The sequence below is a fragment of the Trichoplusia ni genome, chromosome 18 (assembly GCF_003590095.1).
Source record: "Trichoplusia ni isolate ovarian cell line Hi5 chromosome 18, tn1, whole genome shotgun sequence".
Taxonomy (NCBI): domain Eukaryota; kingdom Metazoa; phylum Arthropoda; class Insecta; order Lepidoptera; family Noctuidae; genus Trichoplusia; species Trichoplusia ni.
This window is the reverse complement of record NC_039495.1, coordinates 4,427,799-4,450,287: the sequence shown is the minus strand read 5'-3', so window position 1 is coordinate 4,450,287 and position 22,489 is coordinate 4,427,799. Positions and strand designations below refer to the sequence as shown.

Here is a 22,489-nt window from a genome sequence, read left to right as displayed (position 1 = left end):
ATTTGTGGTATTTTTAAGCTTAGCGTACACGTTGATGTTAGGGCTGACTAAAAAAATAAATAAGTATGTGTAAAAATTAATAAACCTCGCTCGAACAGCTTTAAATAAATTATGCTTGAAGATATGAACGCGGCATAAAAAACACTTTATTTTAGAGGTTTAAATAAAAGTTTTAATGAATTGGCGGTACAAAAAGTTTTATGCTCAACTTTAAATTAAAAGCAAACAATGACTATCGGCAAGACGTATGATAAATAGCAGACTGCATTACGTATTCCAAATTTAAATGAAAGAACAACAAAATTTTCAATTTAAAAAGAAATTAAGGGCACGTGTATTACGAGCTTGCACATATAATTTTCCTTTTGGTTTATTAAAGATGAATTAGTAGATACGTAAAATAGAAAAAATATCTGGTTTTTATTTAACATGCACTTAGGCACTTACTTTAAAATACATAGGTATAACCCTTGTAACGATATTAATATTTTCTGGATAGTCGTTTCTATTTACCACTACTACAATATAAATAACGAGCACAAGGCCTCAAACAAACTCTAAATATACCTGAGTGGTTAAAAATGTATGGTCATTTTGAACCTACTCAGATAGAGCATACTTAGTTGCTTATGATCATATTTTATTTTAAGGGATATGCTGGTAGTTCTAGCTATTCCAATGAAAAATAGTTTCCTAGTTTTACCAAGGCCAAGAACTAATTATGTTAAAAGGATGCTAACTTATAAAGGTGCCAAACTTTATAATGAAATACCCTAACACATAAAAAATGTAAACTCATTTAATGTATTCAAACCTCAATTAGCTCAATTTGTAATAACAAACAATAAGTCTCCTCATAAATGAATACGTTAGATGTGTATTAAAGAAACGACGAATTGTAAACATTAATTAAGATAATATTATGTTTTTCTCAAGTAAGTGAACTTGTATTTCTTTATTGAGAATAAAAATCTTTAAACTTAAATATTGAAGTAGAGCAACTTACTTGTCAGAGATAACTCCTCCGGCCACCACACCCACGGAGCCGATGCCGACGGTGACGGCGAACAGCCACCAGCCTAGGTCCACGTCGGGGAAGTAGTCGCGGTAGTACAGGTCCGCGTTGTACGCGAAGCACATACCGCCTGTGAATGGTAGATAGGGGTTAGACATGGGCACGGTTTTAAATCTTTCGACGTAAACTTGTAAGTTTAGGTCCCGTCTTGATCAAGAACTAAGAGTTTATTTAAATAAATCTGTTTAGAACGCGTTTAGTCAGATCACTGGTTTATACTTAGGTAATGAGATGAAAGTCCATCCAAACTGATCATAAAGATCTGATATTTTCAGTCTGAACTATTAGAATTTAATAATTTTAGCTAAAAAATAAAGTGTTGAGGTTGAAGTAGTTTCAATCAGGATATTGTGCTTATTATTTAATACGGCCTCATATTTTTAGGTACTTGGCAGAATACTGAAGAAGGCTTCTTTATTGTATACAAATATCATTCAGCAATTTCAAATTCAAGTAATATAAAACAAACTCAAAGTAAATAACTAAAAGCAGGCCATAAAAACGGCCGCGACCTTTTCGAAGCCAATTAAGATAAAATGGAGTTGTGATGTAAAATTGGCGGGAACGCTAACAATGGCGGACGTCTCGACGCTTGCAAAGGGTTGGGTATGACAGGGCCTATTATGTGCCCTCTGAGGATTGTAGGTATAAGGACAAAAATCCGCGGCCTTTTTAAATGGAAAAATGTTTTACGCTTTTTGTATTAGATTTTGGACGACAGGAAAATGGTTAAGTTTAATTAAGATAGATTTATTAAGTTTTATAGTTAACTACCTTGAGAAGTAGGTTGTAGTAGTAAGCTGATTGATATTTATATTGGACATTTTACTCTGTAGTTCATTTTTGTAGCTTATTTTATAGTATTCAATTTTATAAGCAATAAATATGACAGCCTGCAAGACTAAAGTATAAAAACGACCAAATAGACTAAATAAACACATTTCCTACCAAACAGAAACTCATTTCACAAAAACGCATACAAAATAGTCATAGTCAATAAATACAAAAGAAAATCACGAAAACCCAAGAAAATAATTTCAGTTAGATACCTAAACAAATTTTTTAATTTACCTTCAAAGCGCCCTAAGCATAAAGCCATCTCAAAAACTAACAGATAACGCACCAAAACAAAAGTAAGTCGCGAAAACAGTTGTATTTCATAATACAATGGTGTTATCATATTCGGGGGACCATTTATATTAATGACAGTGGGACCAAAAGCTTTTAGTGAACAATACCGACACTATTCCGCCCTTGAAACCCAACATGACAACAGACAAAACAGTTGTACCAACCTACCTATATTTCAAACTACCTACCAAGATGTTAAAACAAAATTATATTTACTATCCAAACTCTTTGGAGATGAAACGTCCTTGAATATTGAACTTTATTTCAAAGACATAAGGTGGATAAATGTAGAATGATTTTATTGAACTGTAACAGTAATCTTGTTGATCGAGAATACGGTTTTATGTAGATATAGCAGGTGTAGCGATTACGTAAATACAAACAAATTGATAATCTTAGTCGATCTTATAATTACATACATTGTGTCCTAGGAATAATGAATAAATTAATATGTATAAGTTTAAGATTTCCTATTGATAACTTTAAAAGGGAATAATTTATCTTTTCAACTTTGTGATCCAGACGCCACAAGCTGCAGTTATTAATAAGATTAACATAGAATAAAACAAATTAGGGGCTTTTACTTCTAGAACACATGTATTTTTCTAAAAAATACTGAAAAAATAACATTTTAAGTATACTATCTAGATGTTTCAAAAGGACATCTTAGCAAAATGTCTTCTAGTCCAGCAATGACTCACACTATATCTTTGAAGGGTCTGTAGTTTGGAGCAATAAACAAAACACTGTCAGATTTAGGTTGAAGATAACAGACATTCAACAGCAACGACGACCTTACACTAGGTGTAGGTGTGTATGTCTACTATAGGTAAATACATAACAATTACATGGTATTGTAGCCTATAGTACTGTCTTGGAGAAGAATTGGGACTTTTTCTCGGTTAATATGTTTGAGCAACGGAACAAATCTTAATTGTACGTAGACTGATAGGCAGTCGCTCCGTCTAAATCAGTGGTTTCCAAACTTATTTTGTCTACTGCCCACTTTGAGAATAAATATTTTTTTAGCGCCCCCATTTTCACCTATTTCAAAACCACTATAACTTTAAATTAAATTAATTAATAATAGGGATGATGACATTTATTTTTGCAGTGTCCGTCTTGTAGGTTTTTGTATAATAATGGATTCGTATTTTTTAATTTGTCCCGAAAACATAAATTGACCAAATTACAGTGAATGAAACTTACGCGTGACGTCACGATTGAGTATAAATTTTACCATATCCTTACGTCACTAGCCCCCTCCCCTAAACTTTAAAGTAGTTAATCTTTATCAATTCTAGTTTTTCTGAAAAAAGGAAAAGATTCGTGTCTCATACTTTTCAGTTATCTAACTGAGGGACTAATGAGATTTTTTCTTTTTACACCCAGTCATCATCCCTATTGTGACCCTCCCTATTAACGGAGAATTCTAAATAAAACTTTTACTATAACCCGCAACTTGAAACCTGAGCGCAGTAGGTAACATACAATTACAACGCCCCCATTTTCTTTCTGGGTCTCTTACCGCCCCCATAAGACCTGCAGCGCCCACAAGGGGGCGTTATCGCCCACTTTGGGAAAGACTGGTCTAAATCATGACATTTAGCTGCTTATCCTCAAATTACACCTAGACACGGAAGAAATGGTCGTGTTAAAAACGCAGACATTTGTTTTGGTTGGGAAGATAGACAACGGTACAGTAGGTAGTCAGGGAGCCTCTAACCGCTGGAGCACACAGCCAGAATATTTATGCGATGCAGAAGAGGACGAGATAGGTCACCTTTATTAAGGTATCGACCTAAATCCAGAACAGTAAAATTATAATAGGTAATAGTGGTATGCAGAATATAAACTTACCGCAATGTCTGATGGAGGCCGCGAGACACAGCAGGATGATCCTGGGCTGAGCGATCACATGCCAGATGGTCACTTGAGGCATCTTCTTACCGGACTCCACGCCACCGTCGTTTGTTTTCGTTCCTGGACATAAATTAAGACGTGAAAATCTTTCCAAGTGAAGTTTTTAAGGAGTTGGGTTCTGATACTATTATGTTGAATGGAAGAAGTGTTGGTAGAAAGAAAAACGGTTGAAACTAATATTTAGACTGTTTTATAGAAAAAAATAAAAAAAACTCTTGGGATTGCACAAAGATATGTAACCCTTCACTAACCAACGAGTCAGCGTATGTACGAATATCTCAAATCTGCAAGGAAGTTGTTGGGAAGACTCCCCAGTTGTAGGCTAAATCGTCAATTATTGAAGACTTATGTTATGACGCATGCGCAGTTTCCATAAAGAATCTATTAATGTTGAGACTTTACCTTCTTCTCCAATAGTAGTCCTGGAAGGTTCGCGAAGAGTGAGGAAGGTGAAGAGAGTGATGATCAGACCGACGATACCGGCGCCGTAGTAACATACTCGCCAGCTCTGTAATAGTGATAGTTATCATATTAGGAGTGTATAGGTATAGTAATACAAACAACGTGAATTCATCGTTTATACATAATAACGGGCTCAACTTGTGTGTCTTGAAGAAGACGACGTTCTGCATCAAGGGATAAGGGTAAGTCTTTTTGTGTTTATTAACTAAGAAAAAAACATTAAAAGGTCGAGAGAAGCATTTTTGCACTTATCTAAGCTAACTCATAACAGATCTAAACAAGATGTGTGTACTAACCAATCCCCAAGCATTGACTTCAGGTATATACCTCCCAACCGGGAAAGCGATACCATATCCTCCATAGATGCCCCAGTTGAAGATAGACAAGGCCAACGCTCTCTGTTTCTCAGGGAACAGGTCGGTCAGGATGCCAGTAGCCAGGGGGTTGCAGCCGGACTCGCCCGCGGCCATGATCATACGGAGGACGACCAGGTGCCAGTACTCCTGGACGGAGCCCATGAGGAGGATGGCGATCACGAAGACTAATGTGCAGAAGGAAAGGATTCTTGCTCTGTTGTATCTGGAGAAGAAAAATGATAGGGTCAATATTTGTTCGAAATACATTTATAACAAGTAAAGTCTGTTTTGAGTGTACTCCATATAGACAACTATCTTATCTGTAAGGTGTCTCAAATAGTTATAGATTTTAAACATGGAACCATTTCTTTTAGCAGACCTATATTAATAAACAACAAAATGTCTCTTCTCTCCTTCTTAGCATATGTGCATATGCTAAAGGATTCACAGCTGTGGCAAAAATGCTATTGCGTTCAAAATCAATATCAAATAATTGCAACGGTTATGGTCGATTGAGAACTAGTTATTGAGCTGTAAAAGCTTCATTTAAAATATTATATCCCTAATTTCATATCAATCTTTGCTTGGTTCTTACTTGTCAGCCACCACACCGATGATGACCCCAACAACAGTGAAGACCGCCATGAAGGCAGGCCCGGCCAGCACCTGGTAGTCGATGCCGAGCCCGTTGTAGCCCCACTCGCAGTAGCGCGTACCGTTCAGCATTAGAGATTCGCATCTGAGGACAAAAAGAGGATACGTGCAGATGTAAAGTGTATGTCGAGGTATAAATGAGATAGTGGGTGGTTTCCAAAGGTAATGGAGAATCATTCATTGTTGTAACCTTAAGACTCTTCTTTTTGGAATGTTAAGACGGTTTCGGAAAAACGATTCCGCCCGTCGCCCGTCACCCCTCTATAACGTAAATAACATTACTTTAAGACGTGGTCAGGTCAGGCAATAGAATGTGGGCATAAAAGCCGGATACCAAAGAAGTGCACACGAAATCATTATTAATTATAAAAACTGTTTTTATTCTTTTCAAAATGATTTACGAAAAATATGAGCAATTTTAAAGTTCACTTCGTTGCTTTTTCCGTGATGATGTTTGATGATGAAGTCGGATTTTGTTACATATGAAATCCTCTATTCTTCTTCTATGATCTAACTTGTTCTAGGATACACTGTCCCAGGGCCGTAGGCCGCAGGGAGTAATACCTACTCACTTAAAATGCTAAGGATTTATCTGCGTGTGTTATTATCATTATTAAAGACGATAAATCAGTTCTGGTCGACGTAACCGTTATTTATTGTCTATACATAATACCTTCGTATGGTTCTTTACTTTACATTGTTAACGTCAGTACGGTTAAATCTTATTCTTTGTCGTCAATTTTTGACAGAAGAAGTTTGGTGGAAATATGTATTTGAGTTAAAGAAAAATAAAAAACTCCATTTGTTCTAAGCTTATTATCAAATTTGAAAAGGCTTTCTTATATTTTTTTTCTTCTCTATCCCACTGTGTCCAATCACTTAAATAAATAGGTTGTATATCAGTTATGGCTGTCTTAATATTTTTTCCAGCTTCAAATTAACCTGTCTTCATCAGATTAATTACCAGTTTCCGAGTTTTGTATGTGACTAATTTGTTATCCAAGTTCAATTAAGTACACAATTAAATTGACACGAGCTTACTTGCCCACGGTGACCGTGTGCCGGAAGTCTGCCCTAAGCTTATTACAGATAATTAATTAACTAGCAATGACACACTATAAAATACTACGGTCAGCAACAAAAGTAGGAAAGCGAGATGTTAAAAAGAAACTGTGTACAATCAATTCTATAAGTTGCGGTTGTGCTATTGTGTTATGAAATAGCTTGACACCTAGTATGGTAGAAATATACTAAATACCAATTCCTATATGTCTAAGAAAAAATATTTCAGTTTGTTAATCGGATTGTGTTTTCTAATTTCTGTTGCTGACTTTAAACTTTTAAACTGACCATATGTTTAGTATAAGTATGTAGAATAAGGCGGTGACCTTGTTACGCACGCAATATACATTTTTTATACATTATATTTGGTGCGTATACATAAATATATGGATAAAGTGTAATTATTTTAATATATTAAAATATCTGTTCGTGTTTTGTGCCCTTCGATCGTTTTGAGATAATGTGATATTTTACATATTTACGCATTTTAGACCCACTCTTGTTATTAGAAATATGGTTTAAAATTATTATTATTGACTTATTTGATGAAGTAAATACGTTTACAAATATTAATAAACATGGAGCGACATGACATGCCTATCAAATTCAAAGAGGGATGTATATAAGTAGATGTATATTTTGCTCACAATTACGTTTCTGAAACAATCTTCGCTAGACTCAAGACATACTTGTTTTCAGAGATTTTAAATACCGTTCCAATAATCTCTCCCTTTTAACGTAACAAAACAAGAATTAATTTATACACTCTTCAAAATTTATACAAGTCCCGATGCTGACCTAATCGCTCAAAACGCGTATTGAACGCTTGTAAAAATGACACCAAAAATATCTTCAGCTCTAGGAGGGTTGACAATCGTCTGCTTTTAAAATGCAACACTATCATCGTCTTCCCGTCTGAATACAAAACAATATAGATAATTCCTAATATTAATTAAATAAAAATATGGAATAGAATATTGATTGTAAAATTTAAATTTACAAAATGGCGCCTCCGCTCCAACATCCAGCGCGGCGTTTGAATTCTAAAGCAAAGTTGGGATGAGTTCAGAGAGTAATCAAAACACCATAAATATGATATGACAGCTTTGTCAGAGGGCGCTGTCGTCAAGTTAGGGGCTTGTTTGGTTAAATTGGTGTAACGATGTAGAATATGCAAGTGAAACCGGGTGGGGTTCATCATAATTATACATTTTGATACTTCGAGTTTCAAGTATGTCTGAATTACATCTGTAGCAGTGTTATACGATGATATGGTGTACAACTATAATCGGATCGGACTGCTTTACCGTCAAGGATACGTAGCGAGCATTGTAATAAAATCGTTTTTGAAAACTGGCTATATGTGTTTGAAATCATTTTAAAAGCAGGCCCTCCAGATGTTTGGACTGATAATAATATGTATTCTCGCACGCGATCAAAGTTTTTGTGTTTGGTTTTTGCTCTCAACAATTGTTTTTTTTTTGGCGCCTGCACTACTATTATTTTGAAATCGATTTGTCCTGTTTCCATACACGAGTAAGCAAATGTTTTTGCCGACATTTTTAAATGCAAAAAAGGGTTTGCAGGCACATTACTTTACACTAAGACTGGCATACAAAAAATCAATCTCAAGAAAATAAGAGGAACAAGAAATGAAATGATAACTATAGCCTAGAACCAGCTTTTAAAGTTAGGATTTAAGTGCATTTGTGGAAGCAAGACACCTTACCATTGGTAGAGCGGTGTCTCTTTTACACAAGAGCATTAGAAAGAGGTGGCAATAGGTCCTCAGGTCCTGTCACTATTATTTAATAGGTTATATAACTTTTTGCCTTCCGTGTCACAGCAAAAAGTTTGCATAGCATATTTATTAGTTCCTTTGTTGTATATATTACTGTTGATAGGAACCTAGATAGCCTGACCTTGTCCGTACTGTGCTCTAGTTAATATAATTTATAGTGGACAATATGCTAATCCGAGTAAAGTGGACTTGTTTTCCGGAATCACAGCTGTTGTCGCGTTCACTTTCGTTTTGTTGTAAAACTGTCGTTTTTGCAAAGTTTGTACGGAGTTATACGAATGAATATTGCAATAAAACTGTGTTGAAATGAATTTAGTTGGCTATTGTGTAGCTTACTATGATGGAAAACGCACAGACTCGTGAGTGTTTATTGATTTTACTTTTCAGTAGTTCAGCAATTTCAGTCACTTCCATGCATTTGAATACTTCTTTTTGTCGTAAAAGAAAAAAAAGTTTAACGGCTAAGTAAAATTATGTAGAATTTTTACTCTTTTCATAATATCCTTACAACAAAAAGGAAAACCGTTATCTTACGGATAAAGTTAATGTTATTTTGTATAGCCTAAACTTAGGTTCACTAATTTTGGGCAACATGAAATAAAAAATAACACTTCATCTTTTTTTGGCGAGAACCATTTCAGATTTATTTGATCAATATCCTTAACGGTTTACAACACTATAGTAATTTTATATAATTATAGTAAAACAATAACTGCTGATAGGTAAATAGTAACCAGTTTCATTAATATTGGTATTAATTGCTTCCTGATTTATATGTAGATTTAAGTCGGCCTTCGATGGTTGAAGGTTGTATCCAGCCCGCGATCATGTATTGTCATATTTTATAGTTTATAGATATGTAATTATAAGGCTCGATCCATTATATTGTTAGGTAATTTAGTTTTTTCTGTCTTTGCGACGATTGATGGGAATACTTCAATAGTTATGCAAAGGCTGTTGGTTAAGGGGAATATAATTATTGAGCTTGTATTACGTCATATCATGGATATTATGGTTTGATTGAGTAAAAAACAGTTAATCGGTATTATAACATCGGTATCGGTATTATGACTTTACGGTTAACTGAGTAGTGGAGGTCTTGAGGGTTCAATTCCCGCGTAGGATAAGCTTTTTTGTGATACACGAATGCTTGTCCTGAGTCCGGGTATATTTGTGCCCCCCAGCGATAAAAGATAAAATTTCTTAGAACGGGATTCGTTTTTTAATATAAACAATACCCATTTACATTTACAAGCGTAGTTGGTATATGTTTATTTTTCTTTATTTTAGTTTGCTGATAAAGTCTGAGGCCCTTCTATGATATGCAAGTATATTGGTGAAGTCGTGGAAGCAAGATGACCGCTCTGCACCTTGCCAACAACTTCACCAGTCTAACGTTAAAACGTGCTGATTTTTACCCTCTGTTGTCTATGAGTCTTACAGTAGACTTGGCATCGAATCCGGTTTAGTACTGATTTTAATTTTAATACCTTTCTGGATTCGATTTAACTATCGAAAATGCCAAGATTGAGTAGCGATCAGTGTTATCAACGTCGTTAGCTATCAATCAAATTTAGTTTTAACTCGTAGCATGAATTAGCGCTAGTCTCTTCAATTCGATTAGAACAGGAATCGACCTCTGTCAAGAGTATTCTTATATTCTGTTGAAAAAACATTATCTCGGTCTATTTGTGTCATATTGTAAAGCAAAGGAAATAACTAAAACAAAAAGATTCTACTAGTTGACCATGTGTCAGTGACTTAAAACCTTTAAGTCGAAGTCTTTTTAAATTTTTTATTTGTACTTCTATACGTCCTACGAGATGCTGCTTTGTTTTTTTCTTATTAATATATTCATTAACAGTAAAAACTAGTTTGCGCTTATTAACTGTATTTATGTGATATGAAGATGATAGATTATGATATATTTTTTATATTAGATACGGATGTAATATATATTTATGATGAAGCCCTTTCAACCTTGGACAAAGGTCGAGAAGACCAAACGAGGGCCTCGGATATCATAAGCGAACATTTCATCATATTATGCAAGAAGAATAATTAAATCAATTAAGTATTAAAAATACGTCAGCAGTTGAGTTACATTCATCTTAGAGGATATTTAGATAACAAATATTGAAGTTAACGCGGCATTTTAGTTCTATCTAGAATTAGCAGATACAAATTATCTATTTAATGTTAGATCTGAGCCAAGATATTATCTATTCGGCTTAATACCGCGCATTATCATGAATACTGTAATTAGGTAGGTATTGATATCGGTCAGTAACTGCCTTCATAAGCTCAAGAGTGGATACTGAGACTAGGGTAGGTAAATAAGTTCTTGACCAAGGTGTAACGTTATCGAATTTGCATTTACATAGAAATACGGGTATTTTTTTTTCTTTTATAAAAAACTAGCTTTTCGCCCGCGTCGAAGTCGGTTATATCCCGTTTCCAAGAGAACTCTTCAAAAGTCCGGGATAAAAACTATCCTATGTTCTTTCTCAAGGTCAACTCTAACTCTGTACCAAATTTCATTAAAATCAGTTCAGTGGTTTAGACGTGAAAGCGTAACAGACAGACAGACAGAGTTACTTTCGCATTTATAATATAATATATATATAATAGGGAAGTAGGGATTGTGGTGCGCTGTAGTCAAGCTTATAACTTCTGCCAGACCACTACTACACGATGACCAGGGCTGGTTCGGCTGATAAGAAGTAAACAACTTCCAGTTTTTCTGAATTTTACAATTCTTTAATTTTATTTTTTCTTTAATTTGCACTTTATTGAAGGCATTGACATGTTCAAACAGACAAGTGTCGTTAACTGTTTTAATATGTATTGTGTAGAGTTACAAAGATACCTCTACGTTTCACTGATATTAATTTAATATTTTGTTGAATATATTACATTTCAGGTTATTTTTTCATAATCAGCTTTTTATCGCTAAGTTTCAACTTTTGTTTTTTATTGCTGTCTGCACAGGATAAAAATGAAACCTAGTATTTTTTTTTCTCAGAACTAGTGAAACTGGATTAAATTGGACTATTTGTGGTTTTAGATTTTACTTCCGCGGTATTAATTTCTGTCTCGGAATAATCTAGGTTTGGCATTTAATAGTTAATAACAACAGTTATATAAAAAGTTAGCCAAGACCAGAAAAGTTGCAGGCCTCTATTATAGTACGCTGGACTGGCAATCCTAACAATTACTTGAGACTAGTTGAAAATGAGTTAAATACCAATAATTTACGATTTTGAAATTTCCACACCACATTAATCAATGTAAAAACCCTTTTTTCATGGGACGGCTTGGTCCAGTACTGGTTATTTTATAAGCTAACTAGTTGTTGCCCGCGACTCCGTCTGCGTTGACTTCAGTTTACAGCGTTCGGTGGTCCCCGCTTCCATGGAAATACATTCCCTTAGTGATCTTATAGATTTTACACACCTTATAATATTAGTAAGTATATTACAGTATGAAAGTACATTGTTAAAACGAATATTTGATTTGCTTATAGCCATTTGCTGTCTCTGGCTTTTTCATATTTGCAATCCATGAGTTACAAGTTCAAATCCACAAGAAAGTATTTCATAAGGACTACAATAGTCAGCATACTATAATAGAGGTTAGTGCAGTAACTAAATATGCTCTGGCAGCCAGAATGCGGGGCATAAAAGAATACGTCTAGACAAGATTGAATAAAACCTTCATACAGTGAGCCCCTCAGCTGCCAAACCGGTTTCCACTGAGGGGTTCGTTTCGTGCCTACAAAGGAAATGTTCAAGGTTTTCAAGTAGTTTTTTTTAGAAATAAACTAGGAATGCAAGCCAGAACCTAACCGAAGGACGGGTATGTGGCGGAATAGGAGGCGAAGCGAAGTAAAGATTGTTTAAAGGATATTTATGTCAGCCAATCTTTGAAGTAATGAGTTTCCATTATTCTGTTTGCTTGTATTAAAATCTATCTGAGCCGATTCTAAAATCATTTTTTTTACATTTAAAACTATTTTACCTCTTAAATAACAAATTTTTGTTTCGTGCCTTTGGTTTTTTTCGTGTTAATATAAGCCTATGATACTCACAAATGAGGTACCTAGCTTTTTTCTCTTGTAAAGGAAAACAAAATAAGTTAATTTTGAGGACATTCTGAGATTATGAAATGAAATAATTTAATCTGCAAATAGGATTGACGTCATCACTTTTACATGTCATTTTTAATTCTATCTGGACTCAACATTTTTTGAGAAGCTACCCTGAGAAGAAACGTCGAAACAAACTCAGGATCATCGCCTCTTTTAAAATTCAGACTATCTATTTTATCATACTGAGTAAATACGCAAATACACTGCTTTTCCTGGACTAGCCATACGAAGTTAATTCTTTGTAAGTGGAATTACCAGCATAGTATCTAGTATTATATTATAGATTAATCTTTAATGACGTAATATAATTGGAGTTTAGCTATCTATTATTTCTTCCTATTCAGCTGACTCTGTTATCCTTTCACTCAGGTTTCACGCACTATTGTCTTAGATAAATGACAATAGACGTGTGACATTGAATAAGTCACATTGCTAGGCTCAGGTTCTCAACCTGCGACCTTGTGGGGACTGGTCTGAACACTTCCGGGCCAGAAATTAAATACTTTTACTTTTTTTCAGCCATACTTGTACTGTCAGTACTATTGCTATGCTTTACATAATTAATTAAATATAGTTTACATAAAATGTCAGATTCCTTTACTTTTAGGGTGGAGTTTAAATTTTCTGTGATGAGCTTAGTTTTAATAGTTTAGAAATGATTTAGCTTGATTATTGTGCTATACAGCTTTTGCAAATGTAGTTAAATAGGGTTTATAATTTATTCAATGAATCTAATAATTGGGTATAGGTAAGCTAGTTGTATCCGATAAGCGTTGAACAGTCCTGGTGGAAACAAAACTACAAATTATTTTGTAATAAATGTCATAATCTTTATAAGTACTTATATTTTGTTTTAGACTTACTCAAGTACATTCAAAACTTTATAGAAAGAAGAATTTCCTTTTCAGAATCGTAATTGGAGTTACTTTTTTTTCTTTGTACGTAGTTTCTCAAAATTAAGACATTTCTCCTTACGAACCTTCTTTTTCCGACAATCAAGGAACTAAATCTATTTAAGCTTATATTCTGGCATGCTCGAAACTTGCGCAATCCGTGTAGATTGTTATAATGAGAATAATCTATGGTGCCAGGACTATGTCTGGCTTTCGACCAAATAGTAGTCGTTTGGCGACTATTATAGTGCAATGAGTTGCTTTGTATAAGAGTGGTTACACACTGTAAATATACGTTTTGACTTCCGAAGTAACCGCCGATTATAACCGCTATTTCACGAATTGATTTCTCTTCCACCACTTTTTGGATCAAATATAGCAAAAATTGTACGAGGACAGCAGGAATAGTGCGAAAACGAGAAGGTGTTATACATTGCGATGGCTGCGGTTCTCTTTCACGACTTTAATAGTTAAATTTTAAGAGGTAGTGATAAAACTTCTGTGAAAAGTATTGAAAGACTGTCCTATTTTACTGTACCTATCCGTAGTTCGAATGATTCCAATCGCTCAACATCGCTTAAAGGATTTAAGCGATGCTGATTTCAAAAGGTCTTTTGTGAGTGTTTTCATAGATCCGGTTCGGATGCAATGTAAAACAGTTCTTTCAATCAATACAAATCCGGATAGTAACAGGATCTGTTCTATGGAATGACCTAGATTTACTTGGCATCTAGTTTTCCGCCTTCGACATCAATTATTATTTACATACATTTTTACAGTGAGTCAAATCAAGACTTACAATAATGTTATTTAAGGATGCGAGGATACATTAAATAGGTGTACGTCTGCTCGATAAATCCTTTAAGAAGTTTTCAAATGTACTATACTTTTATTATTGATTAAAGTAATGTTTAACAGGCTGAATGTTTAATACACTTTACAAAAGGAGACATTCATGGAATACGATTTTTCGAAATATGTACTCGTATGTAAAAAAAATATAAAAAATCACTTTGAACGTGACCGAAAGCGAACTGTTTACCTAATGATTTCAGTGACCATAATATTAATAAAAAAACAACTGAAAATATCTCACGATAGCATCTCCAGTGTCATGTGTAATTGAAACAAATTGCCTTCACGATAATGTCGCCGTTTTACAAAGAATGAGGTAACCAGCTGCACTCATCAATCATGATGAACGCTGATGGTGTTTTAGCGTGGACAATATTGTTGAAACACAAGGGTTAATTAATTGTGACTTGCAGATTCTTATAGCTTGTTCTCAGATGGAAGTAGGTTGTTAAGATATGAAATGTGGAGAAGACAGAATTGGAAGATAGAGTAAGATATTGGGCTATGAATATGAGGAAAAAACATTTGTTTTCTTTTTTATCCGGCCCACTATGTCTCACTGCTGTGCAAAGGCCTCAACCAGGGTAACCAGCCAGCGCGGTAAGTTATGGTAAAAATATATTTTTGAATTGTTTCTCTTCGATTTTTACTTAAGTGTAGTTTACTGGCTCTTTTGGCATGAATGTTACTCATGAAGAATTTTTAAGAACACGTTACTATTTTCATGGTGATTATAAAAACAAATATTTGATAAATGTCTTTGTTGACGGGAAGATGGTGATTTCCAAGATTGAATTCATAGGTTTGTAAAAGATTACGATGTCAAGGCCGGCGAGAGATCTACAGATCGCTTCATAAATAGTCTGACTTGCTTACCGGTGGTTCCCTTGACCCATTTAATTCATTGAAGAATTCAATTTAATAGATATTCTAGATGTGTCCAACAAAAGAGAGAAATGCCAATTATAACATTCTTCGACTCTTACTTTATGATGTTTTTGTCACGAACGAGGTGTAATTTGGAAAATTTTAAGTAAGCAATATTTAAGCTACAAAGGAGAAAACCAAACTCCATAGAAACTTGGGCCTGGCGTTACAGAGCTGGAATTTTGCCATAAATTAGAGAACTTAGGAAGATTTCACGAGTCCAATTTTCACGACACTCAACAATGGCCAAATTGGTAAAATCAGACAATGTTTACACTGATTGTTAGTCTTAGCGAAACCTCCTTTTTAAAGTGAAACCTCCTTCTCAAGATCCTTAGTGAAACTTCCTTCAAAACCTGGGACCTGACAAGCGGTGCGCTATAAAGGACGGAGCGCGCTTAGCAACGCTCTCTCTCATGTCTCTCTCTCACACTCTCTGCTGTCGAGATCGCTGGAACATATGGACGTCTCCTGCGTTGTATTTATTCAACTGTAGCGCTTGCAATCTACCATGATGAGGTTTAGGTACCTACCTACTTACTTAAAAAGCGATAAACTCAGATTAATATTCGTGAAAACTTCAGCAGAAAACTGTTTACTAGATAAGGCCTACTTAGATCAATAATGACATATTTAAACATTGTATTTACTACCAGGGGATTTTTTGATGCTATCTGAAATTACAGTAAACTGAGATTGCAACAATAGGTTTATTAAAATAAAAACTGTATTATTAAGATCGTTCTTTATTAACCACCTTCGTTAGGATTATCGTAATATAATAATACAGGAATTGTGCAGGAGTAAAATTGGTCCATGGTGTGGGCACAGCACCCAACCAATCTTCGAATTTCTATTGTGTTGCAGCGGTCTGTTGCTATTCCACCATTAATGAACTCATGATACAGTATCCACCAATCGTCAGAAGAGCAATATCCAGATCCGGTTTTCCAGCAAAGGTCAGCAGGAATCCAGGCATCCAATATGCAAGCAAGGGTCAGTCAGAAGGCAATCAGTTTCGGAGTCCAGTATTCGAGCAGAGGTTTAATATTGTAATAAATCTCGAGAATTTGAAAAACACATTCACGCGCTCGAAGATACGAAAAGCGAATGTCACTTATGAAAGCACGATGACAATTATCAGACGTTGACATTGGCATTTGACATTTGCTAGTGTAATCCATGTGAAATAAATGAATCGATGCGTTAAAATCGTTTTTTTCTATTATTTATTTCCTTTAATGATTTTTTAATCGTGCTTACATAAACAAGTTATTAGACACCAGATTTTTTATTTTACAATTATTTGAATATAAAAAAAGGAATTACACTAAAATAAAGGCTAAGGCTGATCTATATTTTGCCCAAAGAATTAGTATTGCCATACAACACTGGCAATACTAATTCTTATTCTTCTGGGTACGTTTCCCGATTTTAGCAATGATGAAGATGTCTTTTTTGACGCTTTGTAAATAATGTATATTTTTCATTTTATATTGATATAGTTTTAAAAATATAATATCCGCTAAATCGATTATATCCTAGGTACACTCTATTGTTTAATGCTAGTGTTTGCAAATGAAGTTATGTACAATAAAATAAATGCTTTAACGGTTTTCAAAGGTTGTTTTAAATAGAAAAATAGAAATGTACTTTTTTTTAGACTTGGCCATTGTAATTGAGGCTAATATTTAAATGGGTAAACAAAGAAAAATAGTAGAATTTTTTGGTACATATTTCATTCGTGTAACGGCTAGGCCCAGAATCGGGTTTCTCCTTTAGTGATCACAGTAAAAATTACAGGCAAGATGGAAGTGTTAAAATGAAGTAATCAACGAATTTGAAATCATAAATATTCTTGAAACAGGTAAAAGTCAGTCAAATATTTAAACGGGGAGTATTTAATCAACTTTCCATCGCGGGAAACAAAGCCTAACTTAACCATAGTAATTCAGGAAAGTAAAACAAACGAACATCGTGTCTGCACACAGAAGCTTCGCGAAATATTCGTGACTTTAAAAAACTATGTAAACTGTGCGCAAAAAATATGACATTGAACTTGAACTCGTTATAATTTGATTTAAATACCTACAGAGTAAAGTAAAGTATTTAACACAATAATTTATTAAAAGTTGAAGTAAAGTTTTTGCACGAAAAGTGGTTTAATTAAGGTTCACACGCGTAACAATGACGCCTTAATTGAAGTCACTCACTTTTTTTTCGTTGAGAAACGAATACCGATGCAGAATATTGTTGTTTATTTGTCTTGGCTGTATAATGGACACGCTTTGGCTTTTATAAAAGTGCGTCTAAAGATACGTATCTCTGGACTCGTTGTTTTCATACGTAGATACGAGTTTACCTATTTTTATAATCGTAATGTTTTTATGTAAATAGCTCGAACATGTATGCAAGAGTCTATAGCTTAGTTTACATTTAAAACCAATGTCCGAGCTAACAAATGAATTGTAATCCAATGGGTAATTGGAAGAACAAGGACATTGAAAACGAAGAGTTTAAATTAAAAGTCGCATTGTGAAGTCTCACTCTCCTTTATTTGCCGTAATGTGTAATTGAGAAATAGATTAACGAAAGCTTTTGTACGTAAGTTGAGCAAACGAAATACACTTTGATTAACTTTGAACTTGTACAGTCTCGCCTATAAGTCTTGTGAAGCAATCAAAGCTTTCGTTTAGGCGAACAGAAAAGACGACGTCGAAAAAGAAATCGAATGATCACATGCAAGTTAACTTTAAGTTTTACCATTTATTGAATGCTGACTTAAACTCGTTGAACTGAACCACTGTTATGTCACAATACAAAAAAGTAACTAAGTTTATTGGAAGCCTTATTTTAAGAAGAAGTAAACAACATAATAAATTCTAAAACAGTTTTCATAACATTAATTTTCCTGACCAGTTTACCATGGCTTCTCAGCCTCCAATTTAAATGATCTTTAATTAAAGTGGGCATAATACGTCGTAAAATATATACAAATATAGTTAAGAATATTTTTAAATGCGTATTTAAAATGGTTTCGTAACGTAACGCCTACAGTTAGCTTTATTGCTTCCGGATTCATTGTTATTAATTATTAAGTATTTGTTTTCGTTTTTTTAGTTTCAGTTAGAATTCATTATTCGTTTATATTTTTAGGTTTTATTTGAGAAACAATTTAATAATAATTCGCTTTATGTTCACATTCGACTTAATAAGTTTCATGTTTTCTAGACTATACTAAACTACTGTAAAGAATTGTGTAGTGTCTTTTTTCGATGTATGTACTCCATACTCAATATTTTATTGCTTCCAATGTAGTTACAGGTGGTAATTTTACCTGCTTAACCAACTTGGGTTTACGATGCGCCCACGAGATTGACCTTGCTAATAGCTATTACAATTAATTGTTAAAAACTATAAACCGACTGCTAAGTTGGTTACCATAGTCCCAGCAACCACTTAGTGGCACCAATCAAATAAACATTCGGCACACTAGATGGCGCTCAAATCCACATCAAAGCATCTTAGAAACTCCGCACTGTTCCGTCTGCCTTCTACAATATGTTAAAGGTTTAAATGGTACTTCGTCATTTTTTTTTAAACTCTTAGACTATCATTGCAGGTTAAGAAAAGCCAGTAAGATAGCTGAGACTACTTATAATAATACTTAATGTTAGTTATAAGTACTTACGTTTCGCTAGAGTTGACCTTCTCGCAGACAACAGGCAGCTGGCTGAGGGAGACGTGCGAGAGGTTCAGCATGCAGGACTTGTCTCCGTAGTGGAGATCATCTGCAGTCACCTTCGACGTTGTACCTGAGAGATGGACAGGTATTTTATTAGAACAGGTAAAATGGGCTAAGATTATGAAGAAAATATAATAGCAACAACAGGACTGATAACAATCGCACTGTAAGAGAAGGAGTGTGATCCTGAGTGGATCAAAATGAGTGTCAAAAATTAAAGTTGGCTCATGACAGAAAAAAAGTGACGTAATCAAACCGTAGATCACAAAGGAATTGTATACATTTCACTAACGCGAAGTTAATATAATGATTTAACATGATAACATGCAGATTACCTTTTTATTTAAATTTTCAGAATAACGGAACTCTAAAGTCTAAGGCCGCAGCGATCTCTACAGCTATTACAAGAAAATTATGAAAACCAGTAAAATTAGTCTAAGTGTTATGACTTCTGATAAAGAAGACCCTTTCCTTTCCCTCTCGAAAATTTAGTACTTCACTATACTACCCAAGTCATTTTTTTTGTGACTTTTTATCTGTTATTTTTTTCTCTATCAAAACATCAATATAAAATGATTGCAATTTAGAGAATAAAAGAGAAAAAATGAATGGCTATATATATTTTGTGCCATCCAAAAAATACTGCTCAAAACCATTTTTCTACTCAAACAAAGTCGGTGGCATAGCTTGTTTCATAATTTCTCACGCTAATCAACGCGACGATAACTGGTGTCTTATATCGTGTTCAGAAGTAGTACCAGTATAGTGATTAGTGAAACAAGATCTACAACGAAGATAAACTTGTAAAACAGACAACCATTGACGATGTAAATTGACTTTTATTGTTTCGAATATGTAGATCAAAATTAAATGGCGATATTTACTATTTGTTTGACGTATAAGCACGCATATAATTTATTCGAAAACTAACGTATATTTGAGAGCTTTCTTGGCAATGGTTTGACACTAGATGGCGTTATGTGAAAGTTGAGAAATATTATTATTAAATTTTTTCATTAAATAATAACTCTTCTATTTATATTTATACTCTATCCGTGTTTGTCAACTTGATAATACTTAGTTTTGTCATAATAAGTGTACAAAAAAGCTGTATACCTTCAAATAAATTCACTTGTTTTTTTGTGTTTGCTGTACATACTTATTTTGAACCTAAATTGAATTCCTTACTATAGGTGGAAATCTTAATTAGAATTCATATAGGTCAAGATTGAAGCAATCAAGTTTCAGTTTTAATTCGGTTCCATAATAAACTGTTGAAGAAAAACTGGTTCGATTTAAACTAAGTTTAACATTTGGTAATGACATTGAACGGCCATGATCATGACTTACAATTCCATTAATTTTGTTATTAGCCTTTAGATGTGGATTCGAAACGGTGTTTTTGTTGGTGTTCGTTTAATGCGTTCCGAATATACGTAATTATTTGTTGGAAAACGATTATCTACTTGGTTTCAGGAATTCTATTTTTGGAAATGAAACATGGAAGTTTTTATCGCTCTCATGTATATTATTGCTTCGCCTTGTGGACGTGGAAATTGTACCTATCTACTACTTTCATATTTATCAACAAGAAGGAAGAACAGATATTTTTATTTGAAACAAAAATAAAAAAAGATTTCTCTCACAATTGAATAATTTTGTAAAACATAAAAGTGGTAAGTCTAAACTCTAAAGCCTGCCTTATTAAGTAGGTAATATTATGGGCGAACTTTTACACGTTCAAAACCAACAATTTTCCTTTACATCATTCATTAAAACATATTCAACGGGAGAAGGGAACGTTCCTTATCCAAATGGCTATAGATATAGATACGACTCAATGAAACGTGTGCCCCAGTGGCCTGATAACCTTTAGCTACGGCACACTTCGACACTTTTGCGACAAAACTCGGACAAGCTTGACCCTTCCATACTAACACTTTAGTATGGACATGTAATAAATGCGCCATAATAGAAGAAAAGTCTTTTAAGTAAAGTAAGAACTGTATTTATGTGTATATAATGTTTTCTGGTGAAAAATCTCCTTATTATTCCAGTTACACATAGGCACCTACTACACCTATGTGTGATATTGTTACATGATACTGGCAGAAATTGCTATAACTATTAATTAAAATATATTGATAAGGTTTGGTAGGATTTGGAAGGCAGTGAAAAAATCATCAGTGGGACAAAAATGATTTTGAAAGAAATGGTATCATTTTTCATTCATGAAAGAATTACCTATCATTTAAATTCAAGTAATTAGATAAAATCGTGTCGATATGTATTTTGAGAAGCAGGCAGAAATCAATTGAATAGAGCTGCCCTCCAATAACGTTAAAAAGGAAAAAATATTACAAATGTCGGTGTATTCCAAGTAGAAAAGACAAAGGCTTAATGATGACTCTAAAATGTTTCTAGAGGACCGATGAAATATGAATGTTTATTGTTTCCATGCGATCGGTTGATCACGGGACCTATTATAGTATTATGCTACAATTAATAAGCTCTTTCTCACGAACGTCGCGGTCCAATGGGTTTAATTTCTGTTGGTTTTTGTCCAATTACTGTCTGTTCTGCTAATCTTTAATTTATATGACACATCGTTTTCGACGACGATGCAATCTTAGTCGGCAATGCAGCGTTCTGTTATGTCGTATTCGATAAATGGTTTTATATGGGTATAAACTTGATGTAATATTTGTATTAGGAGGATATTTATTTTCAGTCTACCTAGGCCAGAGACTTATCCACGCTAGCAATTTTTGTCTTCTTTAAGTCTTATAAGAAAGAATATTAAATGTATATCCATACATTTTTGGCCAATTGCTATCACAGTTAATGGATCTAGATTACTCAATTTTCTACTGATGTGCAAAAGAAAAATTGAATAGAAACCGTTTGCTTATAACTTTATGCTTTCTAAGCGTGTATCTACTATAACACCATGGATTGGCTATAAGCCTTCAGATCTAGATATAGATATAGCTGCCTAGATACTTTATTCCGATAAATCAATGGTATTGGTGTCGGATCCCCAGGGTAATAGCATATGTATTCATGCACCCCATTCGGCCCTCATTTGTTATACCTTTTTGTTTCCATACCGATACAATATGCAAATCGATATATTTATTCGCGAATTGTTTTTACGACTATCTATGTAGATCGTATGGAAATCGGGACATGTTTGTTTGAATATTAATAGTATTTAAATACTGAAACATCCTTCAAAATGTTTGTCTGCGAAAATATTTTTCTGGATCTCTGTTTATACTTTATGAATCTTTTACACGTCCAATCCATTACTGATACAAATAGGGTTGTTTATCTTTCTTTTGTTTTGGGAACAAATGAATATGTTTAAGACATAACGGGGGATATGAGATGGGGACGTTTTGGGATAAAGATATAATTGATGGTTCCGCATTTGAGAGCTTTTGGAAAAGGTA

General features: G+C 34.1%; 1 protein-coding gene across 1 annotated transcript in view; it reads right to left on the bottom strand.

Moving 5' to 3' along the window:
- LOC113502848 (probable 4-methylmuconolactone transporter) overlaps nucleotides 1-22,489 on the bottom strand; it is a 49,581-nt gene that overhangs the window by 2,959 nt on the left and 24,133 nt on the right. The window contains exons 3-8 of the mRNA XM_026884578.1: nucleotides 18,981-19,104; nucleotides 5,543-5,686; nucleotides 4,888-5,170; nucleotides 4,532-4,637; nucleotides 4,067-4,189; nucleotides 1,007-1,145 (exon numbers count right to left, since the gene is read on the bottom strand). Of these exons, the coding sequence (XP_026740379.1) occupies nucleotides 1,007-1,145; nucleotides 4,067-4,189; nucleotides 4,532-4,637; nucleotides 4,888-5,170; nucleotides 5,543-5,686; nucleotides 18,981-19,104 (919 nt within the window). The remainder of the gene's footprint in view (nucleotides 1-1,006; nucleotides 1,146-4,066; nucleotides 4,190-4,531; nucleotides 4,638-4,887; nucleotides 5,171-5,542; nucleotides 5,687-18,980; nucleotides 19,105-22,489) is intronic.